Genomic DNA, 15,528 nt, shown 5'->3' on the forward strand with positions numbered 1-15,528 from the left:
TTCTAGTTATAAAATGTTTTTTTTTTTTTGGTAGAAGTTATAAAATGTTTTATGTCCCGTCAAAGAAAAAGATTCTTGGATTGCAGCATCACAGGTGAAGGCTACTCGGGGAAATATATTTAAATAAAGACTATAGGTCTTTTTGTTTATAAATAGTTTATTATCATCGTCAAATCACAAAGGAAACATTTGCAATTTTGCATTTCATAAAGAGAAATTGAAACCAACTCAGTGCATGTTTAATGTGTTACATGTCAGTTTATTCCAAAAAAAAAAATGTGTTAGATGTCGATTTATTAAAACACAAATGTTTAATGTGTTGCATTTCATAAAAAGAATGCAATAAACGACAATTAAATATTGGAGACATTTTGTGTCTAAGTGGTAAGAATTTTTCTCCTAAATAACATAAGAGTTTTTATATGATCAGGAGTTCAATTAACAACAATTAAATTTTTATACTAATATCATGATACTTGTGATTTTATCAAATTAACTTCAAATCAGAAAATAATTTTCATTATTTAATTCTCATTATAATAAATACAATTGAAAATAATAAATTGAAAAGTGATATACAATGGTACAATTGAAATATGAAAGAAGTGATTTTTGTTAAATTGAAAATGACAATTTTTTAAAACAATTTTTATAGCAAATGTGAGAATTATCATGAGACCAAAGTTTAATTCCTTCCTTAAAAAAATATAAAACGTTTGAACTCATTGTTGTGAGATTGATAAAACTACGACAGTCAATCATATAATTTAGATATGTGAATTTCATCTCACTCTATAGTGCGCTTGATTTCATCAGAAGGTGAAAGTGAATTTCAGGCTACTGAATCTGTTAATGTTGGGGTTTGCCAAAATCCTCCTAATCGTCACAGACCTGCAAAAAAATCAGTTAATTCTATGTCGTCGGCTAGTGAAATTTTGTGTTGTAGCTCGCTTAAATATGCAGATATTCGCAATTGCATTAGGAATTTTTTGAAGAATTATGAGCATGAAGTTGCATCCAAAGTGTGGCAAGGAATTTTAGAATTGGGGGTCGAAGGAGTAGAGATGGACGAAAGGTACGTGGAGAGGATCCAGGAATGAAAATATGGAAGAAGAAGCACAAATTCAGCTGGAGCACCAACATTAAAGTTATCCATGAAGGTGTTGTCTTTGAATATTTGTGGGTGGGGATACATGGTTAAACGTCGTCGTCTGAGTTCATTAATTAAAACATGTGCGTTTGATATGTGTTTATTGCAAGAAATAAAGAGAACTCCTTTTGATGATTTTCCAATTCATGTTTTATGGGGTCATAAAGATATTTGAATGGGTGGCAAAGGAAGCTACTAATTTATCAGGTGAACTGTTATCTATTTGGAACGCTATTTTATTCACTAAAATGTTACCTAGATTTTAAATATCATTATCTCTCTTAATTTCTCCCAAATGTTAGAGGATTCCTATTCATGTGGATGGAGTTGGATTCCTTAACTTTCACTTCTCCATCTTTCTCTCTCTCTCTCTCTCTCTCTATATCTCTTCATCCATTTTTTTTCCACTTATTTTTCTCTCTATTTTTGACATCATCATTTTATTTGTCATTGATCCATGATAAACTATTTATTTAAATGGATTGCTTATTTGTCATATTTTCTCTAAATTTCATTTTAAATCACTCACATAAAAGATAGAGATTCTTTGTCCTGTAATTATTACTGAACATCTTTAGCTGCAAATGTGTCAAGCACATGTTTATTTATGAGCATATTCAATTTGTGGTCCATAGACCATAGTACAACAAAAATTAGCAATGACATCATAGTCTGCTCTGTACTAATGTCTACGAAGATTATTTTTTTGTGACTAAATTGTACTATGAAGATTTATCTCTAAAACTATTATTTCCGCTTTTTTTATAAGAAAAAATTGTTTTTTTGCACATTTATTAAGAGTATCATTTTTATCTTAATTTTAAGTGATATTTTTATTGAAATTCCTAAAATGACCTTACAATATAGTATTAAATATGCATCGGGACTCTATAATTATGTTAAAAAGTAGAACAATTAATAAGAGTACTTTTGGAAGAACATCAATAAATGAAGTTGATTTTAATAACTTTTATTTATATTTAAGGCCAAAATATTTTATTGATTTTTGCTTATAAATAAGGTTGAAGGAAATATTATAGTAAAGCTATCGGTTAATTGCTCTTGAGTGCGGGACACGGTAAAATTTCCTTTGAGGTAGAGCTGCAAATGAGTCAAAGTGTATAGTAAAAATGTGTCTATATCTCATATCAAATTTCATTCGGAATAAGCTTTTTCCGACCAAAGTACCTTTGCGTAGCGTCTTGTAATAGGTTACCTACGCACTAAAATTTACTCCTTTGTTATCTCTATTTTGTGTTCAGTCGGGTGTAATGCTATAGAGAATATTCACTATCGATTTTCGAATTTTTCTCTTTTGTGTTGTCTGATTTGATATTATATTTTGGTTAGAGATTTCGGACGTTTTTCCTAATAATGTTATAGTTTTGACACCTCAATTTTGTGAGACGCGTGAATTTCACAAATCATATATCCAAATTTTCTTCGAGTAATATGTCTAACAACGGTATGATTTATTTGGAAATAGCATAATAATAGTATTTTTAACCACAAAGTTTTTTATTTGCTTGATTGGTCTACGGCAGGGAAGGATCCAGATATAAAATACTGGTATGGCTAAAATTAAAGAAATAATATCATTTAATGCAATATATTTATAATGAAATTCGTCTATTACTATTATCAAAAAAAGAAAATCGTCTACTATAGCTAAAATAACATTATTGTTAATCATGGACGGAGCCAAGGCCAAACAAGTCCGGCTAGTTGCTCGGGTTCTGCCCAAAAAATTTTGGGGTTAGTTTAGGACAAAACTGAGATTTTTTTTGTTGAAAATAGAGATTTTTAGGGATTAGTTTATGATAAAACTGAGTTTTTTTTTTTCCGGACTATTTTTATATATTATGTCACGTGTGAAATTTTGCTCATGCTCTATAATTTTTCTAGCTCAGCCACTGTTATTAATTGTTGTAAGAGAACAACTCTTTCTATAAAAATTACAAAACAGTTATTTAACCACTGACTAGCTGTAAAAGAACAACTCTTCACAAACTTCATAGCTGTAAAAACATGTTTCACGCTACCGGCAAGATTAAAGCCAAATTCAAAAGTTTATAAACCATATAATTGTGTTGCACTTATTTGTTTCCACGGCTAAGGCTACGGTGGACCACCTTCACAAGTGGTCCATCGTGGACAAGTGATCTACTGAATATAAATTTTACGAAATTCACTATTGGATTGAAAGTTTATATTGTATAGATCATGCATAAATTTTTTTGAAAATCATTTGATATGTTATTGAGACCCATCAAGATTTACATTATTTAATAAACCGTTAATCTTGATGTGTCTCAATAACATATCAAATGATTTTCAATTTTTCTAAATTTTTCTATGGATGATCTATATGATATAAACTTTGAATACAACGGTGAATTTTGTAAAATTCGTATTCGTTATAATGTTATTCACGATTGGTTCACCATAGACCACTTGATGAAGTGATCCATATTAGAATTTACTTTGTTTCCACAAGTTTTGTACAAAAGTCTAAAAGTTCGTATAAATTTTAGGTCACATTGAACATCTCTAGCTTTGCAATTTTATTTTTTTAGTATATATATATATATAAAATTCTAAAAATATGGTGTGGCTTTAGCCACAACATGTCCTTACATGCATCTGTCCCTGGTCTAGGGTATCAAAACGCACTTGTGGTGGTGGTTGAAAGCCAAAAAATAAAGATTTTGTTTCAATTTACATTATTCGATGTTCAATGTAAAAGTTTATATAGAAATTGTAGTGGATTAATTTTCATTCTCTTTTCGTAGGACTTATGTTTGTACTTTATTTTTAAGCATTTCTTATGCATGTTTCGTTTAATATATTTCTTTGACTGCCTAAAGAAATTTGATAAGAATTATTTTAATTTAAAATTTAACTCAAATTTATTATGAATTCATTTTTAATTCAAATTTGATTCGTTTCAAGTTTACGAGCAAATAATTAAATTTGTTTGTTCAAACTATATATTCTAAATCCATGCACGACCGTCTAAATCTATCACCCCTTTCACATCCAAAGCCTTGCTGTCAAGATGTAGCTAAGGCTAGTCGGATAGCTTTTGATGGTATGCCATTCTTATATTTATGAACGCTTGATACGGGATTAAAAATTACAAAGTATATTATTCGTGACATATTTTTTATTTTTTTTATGTCATTATGCTCTTAATTAAAAGAAGAAAAAAAAAACTTAGTTGATTGTGAATCCTACTTTATAGCAATCAATTAAAACTAGCCCTACAAAATCTAACAAAAAAAAAAAATACTTGTCTGAGTTGAGCAATAATTAAGTTAAGTCGGTAAAATATGAATATTATAATTTGACGCCGGAATAAAAAATGTTAAGGTGCGTTTGGTTAGTAATATTAAGAACCATTCATTCATATTTGACATTGTAGGACAGGTTTATCTCATGTGAGTGGTTTGAAGTATGCTTGCACTATAACATGGCGTATAGGTCGGTTTGAAGACTCAAAGAAAGATACCTCAATATCATCAGTAGAATCCGGCCACTTCATGTGTTGATTTTGTCAATGCTTTCTTACATTGAACTTAATTTAATATATATCATCTCCATGTGCCACTTATTTATAATTTGTGGGGTCATTTTTTGGTGGGTTTATTGATATTTTGTATGTTGACCCTTAGAAGACTTGGTCTAAAAATCTGATTAACCAATAAGCTCCAGAATATTTGCATATCACCTGTCTGATCATGTCTTTTTAACTTTTAAGTGTGTGGTCGACTATGAAATAGTTATCTATGCATTTTCATTAATTCCAAACGTGGTTTTTGTTCCATTTTGTTTTTGTTTTTTGGATCAATCAGTTTAGCTTAAATTTCACTCTTATAGTTTGAATTGGTCATATTAGTTATCCTTTTTTCTTTTTTGAAACAGTCATATTAGTTATTCAATCGCATCATGTGATGTTTAATTACCGAAGACCGTTTAGATCAGATGATATACAAGTATTTTTTAGTTTAATTAAAGTTTGGTATTCGATCTTTGACTAGATAGCATCCATCAAAATGATAAATATATTATTAAAATGATAAGAGAGATATACAAAAATAAGGGGACTAGAACAAAATCTCTCTAAATATTCACAAGTTTAAAGTTTGGTTTACCTATCTTATTAGAGATATAAGTTGTCCCTAATTTCGTGAGGAAGATCAAACCATAAGGTAAATCTATCTAGATGAAGACCAATATTGACCAAACCATCGGCACAATTTTTTTTTTCTCTCTACAAATATGAGACACTATAAATTTCATACTTCTAGTATGGAATAAACAATTTAACCATCTATTGCTAACTTCCAAGGTACCAACCTAGTATTCTTGAAAACCATCACAACCAATGTAGAATCTATCTCCAACCAAAAATTATTCCAATGCTTCCTATAAGCTAACTCAACAAAAGCACAAATGAAAATTGCGTCACTATTTTGAAATATTTCTCCACAAAAAGATGAAGTTAAAATTTGTTAATCGCAAAGTGCAAGCTGAATCTTATTTATTATTGACAATGCCTTATATAGGCTTATTACAAACTAAGTGCTTAAGCTAGTTTCACTTGGTCAAGCCAAGTTTGCTCGAAGCCTTGCCTGACTAGGCCTGACTAGGCGCGCGCTACACAACAATACACACTGCACATTATTTCGACTAAGCACATTACATGATTATACCTAACATACCCTCCTTTAAATTGAACACACTAACAAAGTATTCAATTTAGTGAACAAAAACTATTTACACAAACACAATGCTTAAGCATCTACCCCAACAATTCTAGCTTCAGTGGCTTAGTGAAGATGTCTGCTAGCTCATCATTACTTCAACAGTTACAAGTTATATTGTTCCCAGAGACGGACCTGGAGGGGGGCAAGCAGTGGCCAAGCCCCCCCCCCCCCCCCCCCCCCCCTTAATTACATACATACATACATATACATAATATATCATATAAAATTAGTATATTATAATTTGTAATTATATCTATTATTTATCATTTAGATTATATAAATAAGAATTTAATTGATATGTATTTATGGTGTAAAAATATTTATATTGTCGAACAATTATAGGTGTTGAATTATTAAAAATATAGCATTTTAATTAAAAAAAAATAGTTGTTTCAATTGGTAAGAGTTTTGGATCTCTTAAGTAAGTAATCAAAAGATTGATATTTGGCTCTTGCACATGAACAAAATTAGATTGAGGGGGAAGAACTCATTTTTTGTGCCCCACATATTTCCCGGAGACGTTTAGTCATCAGTCACTATTAAACAAGAACTTCGTAAAAATAATACTATAACATAAAAAAAAATTACATGGACAACATAACAAAAAACCTACATTAATTTTGATTATTTTACTATTTTTCGGCCGCCGGTGTACTAAGCTCCTGGATCCGTCCCTGATTGTTCCATCCTTAGTGAGCTCTCTAAGGAAGTGACACCCGTACATATCTCATTCTGATTAAGTTAGGAATTCTCTTATTTTTTTATTATTTCTGTTTCTTTTATTACTATATAGTTTTAAAAATATAAATACAAATGTCTTTAATATACACTCGTAAAATATTTAAAAACTTTAATAATAATAAATAATAAAATAAAAATAATAGAAAATAAAGAGAATACTAACTATATTCTGAGTACAAGAATCAACCATGCACCATCTCAGTAGGAGGAATGGAGATTTATTGTTGTAATGTTTCACACTGTTTTTACACAGTATTGGATCTTGACCATTGATTGTAGATCGGACGGTCCAGATCAATGCAATTATAAAATCACTTAAAACAATCATGATCCTACGTCACTCTTGAGGTGATCGGAGAATCTTAGGCTACGATCATTGTCAAGCAATGAAAATACTCTTGATGCAAATTCATCCAACTTCTTCTCCAAGCTCACACATCTCTTCTAATTCTTATGCTTCATCAAGCAAATTCTTCCAGCTTCTCCTTCCACCATTTTCATGAGCCTAACCCCTTTCTATGTCATCTGTCAGTTATTTTTTTTCCTTGATTCAACACACTTTTTTCTATTAACCAAAATATCTATCAATCTTTATTCTATTTGTATTCGAAATTGATCTACCCATTTGTTGATTTCATTGGATTCTTTATCATCTCTTCTAACTTGTTTATTCCGGTTACTTTTATCACTTAATCTACTTTAATCTAAGTTTTTTTTTTTCTTTTTCGTTAAATGTTAATTAATATAAGTAAAGTGAGTATACTATGAATAAGCTTTTTATTTATTTTTTTTAAAAGAGAAGAATGTGAATAAGCTTGAAAACAGAAAAGAAAAATTAAAATAGATTTTTTTTTTTTTACACTGAGCGCATAACTCATCGATTTTTCAGAACCGTCACCGGTTCACCGGTTTTGAGCGGTTTTTCACCGGTTTAATTGACTATCGATTTTGGGCTTTCTTCTAGACCGGTGTTGTGCCCGATTCCTAGTCGAACAAGCCCAGTCCGATTCTTACAACATTGGTATATGTAATTGCGCGAAGATAATACCTTAGTTAACAAAAAAAACTCTAATACATATTTACGTTTAGCTTAGAGCAAAAACATTGATGAGTGTACAATCAGGACACACAGAGGTACTAGACTAGTTAAGTTTGGCATACAACAACACAACGGTCCGTTGCAATCGACATTCACAAATTCAAACTAGGTAAATTCTAATATGGACCACTTGATGGTGGTCCATGGTGGACCAGTTATGAATAACATTATAATGAATACGAATTTTACAAAATCCACCGTTGGATTGAAAGTTTAGATCATATAGATCATCCATAGAAAAATTTAGAAAAATTGAAAATCATTTGATACGTTATTGAGACACATCAAGATTAACGGTTTATTAAATAATGTAAATCTTGATGAGTCTCAATAACATATCAAATGATTTTCAAAAAATTTTAAAAAATTTATGGCTGATCTATACGATATAAATTTTTAATTCAACGTTGAATTTTGTAAAATTTATATTCGGTATATCAGTTGTGCATGGTGAACCATCTTCATAGCATTAGCCATTCAAACTAATGTTGGCCGCTCAATTAAAATAGACAATTGACACCCTTGTGCTTAGTAGGACGAATTGCATTTAGTAGGAATGAAGAATTTCAAGTGAATAAGAGAACAAATAAAGTTGAAAATTTTAGGTGTGTGCTTTTTTTATCACCACCTAACATTTTCCTTTCTCTCTTCCTCTTCTTCATCAAACATTCAAACATCTCCCTGCATCTGCATGCCCTTCCGTTCGACAAAAAAGGACAATTCAACTCAAGAATTCCACCTCCGATATCTGACAACTCCGTTACCTATGATTTCCACTATCCTCTCTATGCCATGGCTCTCTCTCCCAACACCAATTCCCACATCCAACAATGCATCGCCGTTGGTAGCTTCATTGAAGAATACATCAACTGTATTGATATCCTCTCTTTCAATCTTGAAAACCTTTCGATCAAACCACAACCTTTACTTTCCTTCGAACACCCTACCCACCCACCAAACTCATGTTCCATCCGGCAACCCACTCCTCTCCAAAAAATCGCATCTGACCTCCTCACTACTTCCGATGACTATCTCCATCTTTGGGAAGTTCGCAAAAATCTGTTGAGTCTCTTTCTCTCTTCAATAATAGCAAATCCAATGAGTTTTGAGCTCCTTAACCGCCTTCGACTGGAACGAAATTGAGCCCAAACGAATCGGAACTTCCAACATCAACACTACTTGCACAATTTGGGACATTAAAAGAGGCGTTGAAACACAGCTTATTGCACATGATAGAGGTTTACGACATTGTTTGGGGTGAATTGAGGGTTTTCGCTTCAGTTTCTGCTGATGGGTCTGTTAGGATTTTTTTTTATTTGAGGGATAAAGGACATTCACCTATCAATAAATCCTGCTTGACACGGAGGAATTCTAAAGATGAGCAGCCATGTTTTAACTACGCATACATACTCTGAGATATATTTCTACGAAGGAATTGTTATTCTTTAGTCATACAAGGGAAAGTAGTTCAAGCAAAGTATTTGAGAACATTGTTATAAATACTAGGATATATGCAGGAAAGGAATAAATGAGCAAGTGTGCCGTTTATGAATATGTTTATAAGTCTGTTTCTAAAATGGTAAAAGCATTAAGCTAACATACATGAGTATAAACCACACATCCAATCCTAAAATCGATCACAGAAAACTTCAAATAAATTAGAGCCATAAGCAGCACAACTAAGCAATCTTGTGATTAACAGACACGAGATGTTCAAATGTATATTCATCAGTACACAGTTTGATCCACAGAGTAGTGCTACTCCAAAACGCTACATTTGGAAAACAAAACAAACTTGTATACAGTACACAGCTCAAACATCAATATATCAGACAAATTTGAAAAGGGTGGAGAACTGTGGGCATATAGCTTGCTTCTAATGCCAAGAATTGAATACAGCCTTCGGATGGGAAGTTTTAAAGTTATGTGACTTATTAATGTAAACCAAATGGTTCGAGGATAACATCAAAGTGTAAATGTTGAAAACCATAGCAGGTGGTTTAAAACTACCGAAAAATTAGACAGGAAAATAAATGCTGAAGATGGGAAAAGAAAGCATATGGTAAGAAGTGAGATAGAAAACAAAATTGTTATAAATGATAAGTGATGCCTAATGAAACAATAATTCAGGAGGGTAACAAATTGCAATACTCAGGAACTTGATAAAATAGCAAAATCACTAATCAATTTTTTTCATTTGAAGCACACAACAGCACGCTGAAAAGAGATACCAACTGGACCTCAACAAGCAGAATTTTTTTTAATGAAGGGACAGGTCTTTGGGCAGACCTTCAGAGTTAAAGTGCACTTGTTGTAGAAGGCCTTCAATTTACACTAGTAAGTACAAAATTGTAGCAGTCTAGGAATGTCATTTTTATACTTCAGAACTGATGGTAATACTAAGGATGAAGGACCATGTTCTTTGAGTAAAAACAACAATAGCCAACTTTTCATGCCACTAGATGAGATTGGGTAAATGGTACAATCAATGCTAAGAAGAATTGTCGTGTAGTATGATTTAACATCTTTTTTTCTATATAGTGTATGACTTATCTCTAAATCTCTCTTAATGTATGATTTTATTTCACCCCTAACCACTGGACAATTCTCAATTCTCCATCTAGTCAACCTTCTTTAGCTTTACAGAACTTCTCCACACATACTCAAATCACCTAAAACAATACCCTACAATGATTTCTACAACGGGGGCTACCACAATTTTCTCTTATTATAATCTTATAATCTATAACACTTATGCATTGTAATATTCTCATTTCTACAGTACCAATTATACTTACTTTTTTATTCCTTACCCAGAAATATTCAATTCTATACGAAACTGCAGGTCTTATAACTGAGGAGCAAAATAGTCTTTAAGCTTAACTGCTACTGTAATTCTCTAACTAATATCTGCATAAATGGCAAAGATGACCCCAAACCATATAAAAACAAAGTTTACTAAATAACCATTTTCATTACTTTGCCGCCACTTCAACACATAAACTATACTAATTTTCAAAAACTAAAATAGCACATGATCAAAACTACTACTGAGACATACATGCATACAAAGGAGCAGGGTTTTCAAACAACAATAGAAAAAGAATAAACATTGAAATTTAACAAGAATTGTTTATCTAGATGGGCTGTAATTACAATATTAAATCGGCCAATTCCATCCTCAATTCAACAAAAGCAAATGCAACAACAATTTCTGCTATAAGTAAAACATGAAAGTAAAATAGTTTGTCCTATTTAACTATAAAAGTACCATGTAACTCTTTCATATGAGATAGTCTAAATTACATTATGAAGTTAGACTACAAATAAACTACTCATGAGTCACAACTCACAACACCACAATGCATAATTGGTTTTCGAAATCTACAAGTAAGTTATTCCCTTACCTAAAACTCAAACCCGCAAAAGCTGCATCTTGTTCGCAAAAGCAATTGCAATCCAATCAGGCTGAGCAGCAGACCATTGAAGCTGATTAATTTCATAACCAGCAGAATACATAGTCATTGGATCAATCCCATTTGGACCAGCCACAGTAGGCAACTCCCAAATAAGAGCTTGTGTATCATCCCCAGCAGAACAAATATGCTTAGAACTTCTTGGAGCCCAAGCAATAGCATTAACACCAGCACGATGTCTCTCCAATTCCGCCACAGGCGTAGTCGGTGACCTAATATCCAAAATCACAACTTTATTACTATCCATCAAAATTGTAGCCATATACCTCAAATCCTTCTTGTTCCAAGCCAAACGAAGCAAAGGGGTATCTGGTTGAGGACTCTCATAGATAATAGTTGAATGCTCTTTATCCCTCAAATCAAATATCCTGACAGACCCATCAGCAGAAACCGAAGCAAAAACCCTCGATTCACCCCAAGCAATGTCATAAACCTCTTTATCATGTGCAATAAGCTGCGTTTCAACAACACCTCTTTCAATGTCCCAAATTGTACAAGTAGTATCAATGCTTGAAGTACCAATTCGTTTCGGCTCAATTTCATTCCAATCGAACGACGTTAACGGAGCACAAAACTCACTTGTTTTACTATTATTGAAAAGAGAAAGAGCCTCAACCGAATTTTCACGAACTTCCCAAAGACGAAGATAGTCACCGGAAGTAGCAAGGAGGTCGGAGGAGGTTTTCTGGAGAGATGAATTTGTTGCGGGATGGAACATGAGTTTGGTAGGTGGATAAGGGTGATCGAAGGAAAGTGAAGGTTGAGGTTTGATTGAGAAATTTTCAGGGTTGAAATTGAGAATATCGATGCGGTTGGTGTATTCTTCGATGAAACTACCAACAGCGATGCGTTGTTGTGGGTGTGAATTGGTGTTTGGAGAAAGAGCCATGGCGTAGAGAGGATAAGGGGAATCGTAGGTAACGGAGTTTTCGGATCGGATGTGTGATTCTTGAGTTGAATTCTCCATTTTTGTTGATGCAGGTAAGGTGTTTGAGTTTTTGAGTGTTTGAATGTTTGATGAAGAAGATGATGCAGATAAGGTGTTTGATGAAAAGCAAAAGAGAGAAACTGAGAAAGGAAATTGTTAGGTGGTAACAAAAAAAAAAAAGCACGCGCGCTTTATATTCTCAACTTTCTTTCTTTGTTTGTTGTTCTTCACTTGACGTTCTTCATTTCTACACTACACACTTTCCGCGTAAAGTCGCAAAGGGTTTGTGTTGGAGATTGAATTCCCTGCATTATGGGTAAAAGGGATAGATGCATTGGGGAGATTGTTAACCTTTTGATCTTAATTGGGCGGTTAGAAAATTGTAGATTTTTGTTTTATTTTTATAATTGAAAATGTCAAATAAGAATATCAACCGTCTGATTATAATTGAACGGACACAACTATTTTTAGTGCGTGAATGCTGACTGCAGTGAACTATTTTACTGTTGTACGCCAAAATGGACGAGACTGGTACCTCCACGTTCCTATTGTAAACAACTAAACTCGCCAATCTTTTTTGAGCGGCTCTAAGCTTAAACCTAAGTAATAATAGAGTAAACTTTTTTAGTTGGTCTTTGTGTGTTTTTTTTTTTTTTAATAGAGAATTTTTGTTGAGTTGGTAAAAGTGAAGACCTGTTAATATTTTAGACTTTTGTTCAGTCTTTGGCCTTAGCTTTTTTCTTCTTCTTTTTTTTTAATGTGAAATTGTATTTATAAAAGTCTCATAATAGAAAATTGCTTTAGGTCTTTTTCAGTGTTCATCAGTTCCGTGTTGTTGTGAATTAGTTATCCCCTATGCGCAAATTATAAAACTAATTCCTCGAGTTGGGACTGCAATGGGTAGCGAAACTCTCCTTCAATAGATTTAACAATAACATTGCTGAATTCTCATGACTAGTTTGAACTTAACACCCATGATTAAGTTGAAAAATAACTCTTATCATCTCATTCAAATGTTCTTCGGTTTGCTTTATCGTACTTGGATATGAGTCGTGATTATGGGGAGTTGTGGACAAATCATAAGATGACCTTTATGACACCATATTGATTTGAACACCCCTACTCTAAAGTGTGTTCATGTTTGTGCTATTGACTTGGAGATGATTCGGCCCGTTTTTGGATTGGCTTAGGCCCAATCGAGAACAATATGTAAATGATTTAATTTATAAAATAAAAAAAAAAATACTTGTAGAAGGTTTCAAATTTCAATTAATAATATTTTTTTTTTTGGACTAAAGAACATGAATTATTATGCGATGGAACTGTTTGTGAATAAATCCATCCATTGTTAGCCACAGCCCACAGAGACGCAACAGAGTGAATGAAGCAGAGAGAGGCCACGTTATTAAGAAAGAGAAGTCACACAAAAACAAAACACACTGTGAAGCTGAAATGAAACGAAACAAGAATCCAAACCAAAACCGAACCCGAATATTACAATCTCATCTCATCTCATCTCATCCTAAACAATTCCAACAAACCAATCCAAATCATCACTTATTCCCTTTTGACTTCTTCCTTAAAACCCCTCCCATCCTCAATTTTCTCCTTCTCATCAAATAATCCATGGATTTAACCACCCCAATTCAACAAACCCATAATCATAATCATAATCACAACTTCAACTTAAACTCACCAAACAACTCCTGCATCAATTGAAATGTCCCCACCGTTGCCACCACTAACAAATTCAAATCTCCCTACCTTACCAGATATTTTACTAACTGCACTCTCCGTTTGCTTCTTCTTCACCTCAACAAGATTCCACAACACCACCACAACAACAACAACAACATCAAACTGTCCTTTCTTTTCTTCCCCTCTTAACCCTCGCCGTTTTCTCAAAATCCCCGCCATGTCCCAAACTTCCACGTCATCATTATCATCAACAACAAACCCTAACAAGAATAACCGTCGCCACAGTTTCGCATCTCCGCAATCTCTCTCCGAATGGCTCAAACCTCGATTACCCTCCGATTCGTTCGCTACATGGGGCGTTAAGCCCGGTACAAAGAACGTTCACAATCTCTGGCTCGAACTTTCTCAAGGAGAAACCTCGCTCGCTGATTCGGACCCTCCGGTTCGAACCGTTCAGGTTGTTACGGTTCGGGTTATTGGAAAAGACGGGAAGATTCTTGTTGAATCGCATCAGGAATTGTCTGATGGTGAAGTGAGGGAACGTGGTAGACCGTTGTCGGAGAAGATGAAGCCTAATGAGGAACCCGAATCGGCTGCTGTTAGAGGGATTAAGGAAGAGCTTGGTTCTGTGATTGGTGCTGAAACTGAGGTTTGTGATATTGTGACGATTGATCCCAATTCGTATGAGATGAGAGTGGAGGAGAGGAATTCAGGTTCTTATCCTGGTTTGCCTGGTTGCTATGTTTTGCATATTTTGAATGCTACGGTGGAGGGTTTGCCGGAAGGTGATTTTTGCACGTATGAGGTTGATGAGTATGGTGATTCTGATGACAAGAAAATTGCACATCAAGCTGTTTCTGTTAAGAAACATTATTGGAAATGGGTTAGTTCTGATTCTGTTCAACCTTGATGTGGTTTTTATTCTATGGACGACCAACAACATGGACACCAGACACGACACTGACGCAGATACCTATACGTTGATAATAATTTGAGAAAATATAAGTGATTAAATGTAACTACATGCAGCCAGTGTCGTATCAGTGTCCAACACATGTCGGACACAAGAACGTTAATGATCTGAAATGCATTAGTGTCTGTCAAGGGCCAAACACTAGAGTAGCCTTCAATATGAAATGTTTGTGCCACATAGGTTTTTTTTTTTATTTATTTTTTAAGATATAACTGACAATGACATTTATTTTGGGTGCGGCGAGATGCTTGAGTATATGCTTGTATACATATATGAAATATGAATAGTGGTACCAACAGTTTTTGTACTTGTATATGATTTTGTACTGGAATAGAATTTTGGTATTTACTCTGAAATAATAATCTGCATTAGCCACTTGATTTGGTTGAATTCATGACATTTCATGATTTTATTTAGTTCATTGTTTATCTTTGTGACATATACCAGTATTAGAATATCTGAATTTTTTGGTGTGTATCGCGATAAACTTTGACATAGACTAGTAGTGTGTAATTGTATATTCTTACTTAAATGTCAAAAACCCAATCTGTTAAGATGTATATTAGAAAATTTTGAACCAAATGAAATGAGGGAGTATTGCAATTTTCCCACTGAAGGTCTATTTATAGTTTTATACACAGAATTATTAACAGAATTGAAACCAAATATAATAATAAGCCAGCATAAATTATCC

General features: G+C 33.2%; 2 protein-coding genes and 1 pseudogene across 2 annotated transcripts; 2 read left to right on the forward strand and 1 right to left on the reverse strand.

Moving 5' to 3' along the window:
• Positions 1 to 580: 580 nt before the first annotated feature.
• LOC123914955 lies at positions 581 to 9,174 on the forward strand (annotated as a pseudogene).
• Positions 9,175 to 10,840: 1,666 nt separating this feature from the next.
• On the reverse strand, positions 10,841 to 12,411 carry LOC123916657 (protein TRANSPARENT TESTA GLABRA 1-like). The gene has a single exon (XM_045968174.1). It carries the CDS (start codon positions 12,200 to 12,202, stop codon positions 11,174 to 11,176), a length of 1,029 nt encoding a protein of 342 aa, XP_045824130.1. The 5' UTR covers positions 12,203 to 12,411; the 3' UTR covers positions 10,841 to 11,173.
• Positions 12,412 to 13,447: 1,036 nt separating this feature from the next.
• On the forward strand, positions 13,448 to 15,224 carry LOC123916806. The gene has a single exon (XM_045968349.1). It carries the CDS (start codon positions 13,884 to 13,886, stop codon positions 14,769 to 14,771), a length of 888 nt encoding a protein of 295 aa, XP_045824305.1. The 5' UTR covers positions 13,448 to 13,883; the 3' UTR covers positions 14,772 to 15,224.
• The last annotated feature ends 304 nt before the right edge of the window (positions 15,225 to 15,528 follow it).

This window comes from Trifolium pratense, linkage group LG3 (genome assembly GCF_020283565.1).
Source record: "Trifolium pratense cultivar HEN17-A07 linkage group LG3, ARS_RC_1.1, whole genome shotgun sequence".
NCBI classification, from domain to species: domain Eukaryota; kingdom Viridiplantae; phylum Streptophyta; class Magnoliopsida; order Fabales; family Fabaceae; genus Trifolium; species Trifolium pratense.

Coding starts and splice junctions, on each gene's coding strand:
- LOC123916806 (XM_045968349.1), top strand. CDS start 13,884: ATGTCCCCACCGTTGCCACCACTAACAAATTCAAATCTCCCTACCTTA.
- LOC123916657 (XM_045968174.1), bottom strand. CDS start 12,202: ATGGAGAATTCAACTCAAGAATCACACATCCGATCCGAAAACTCCGTT.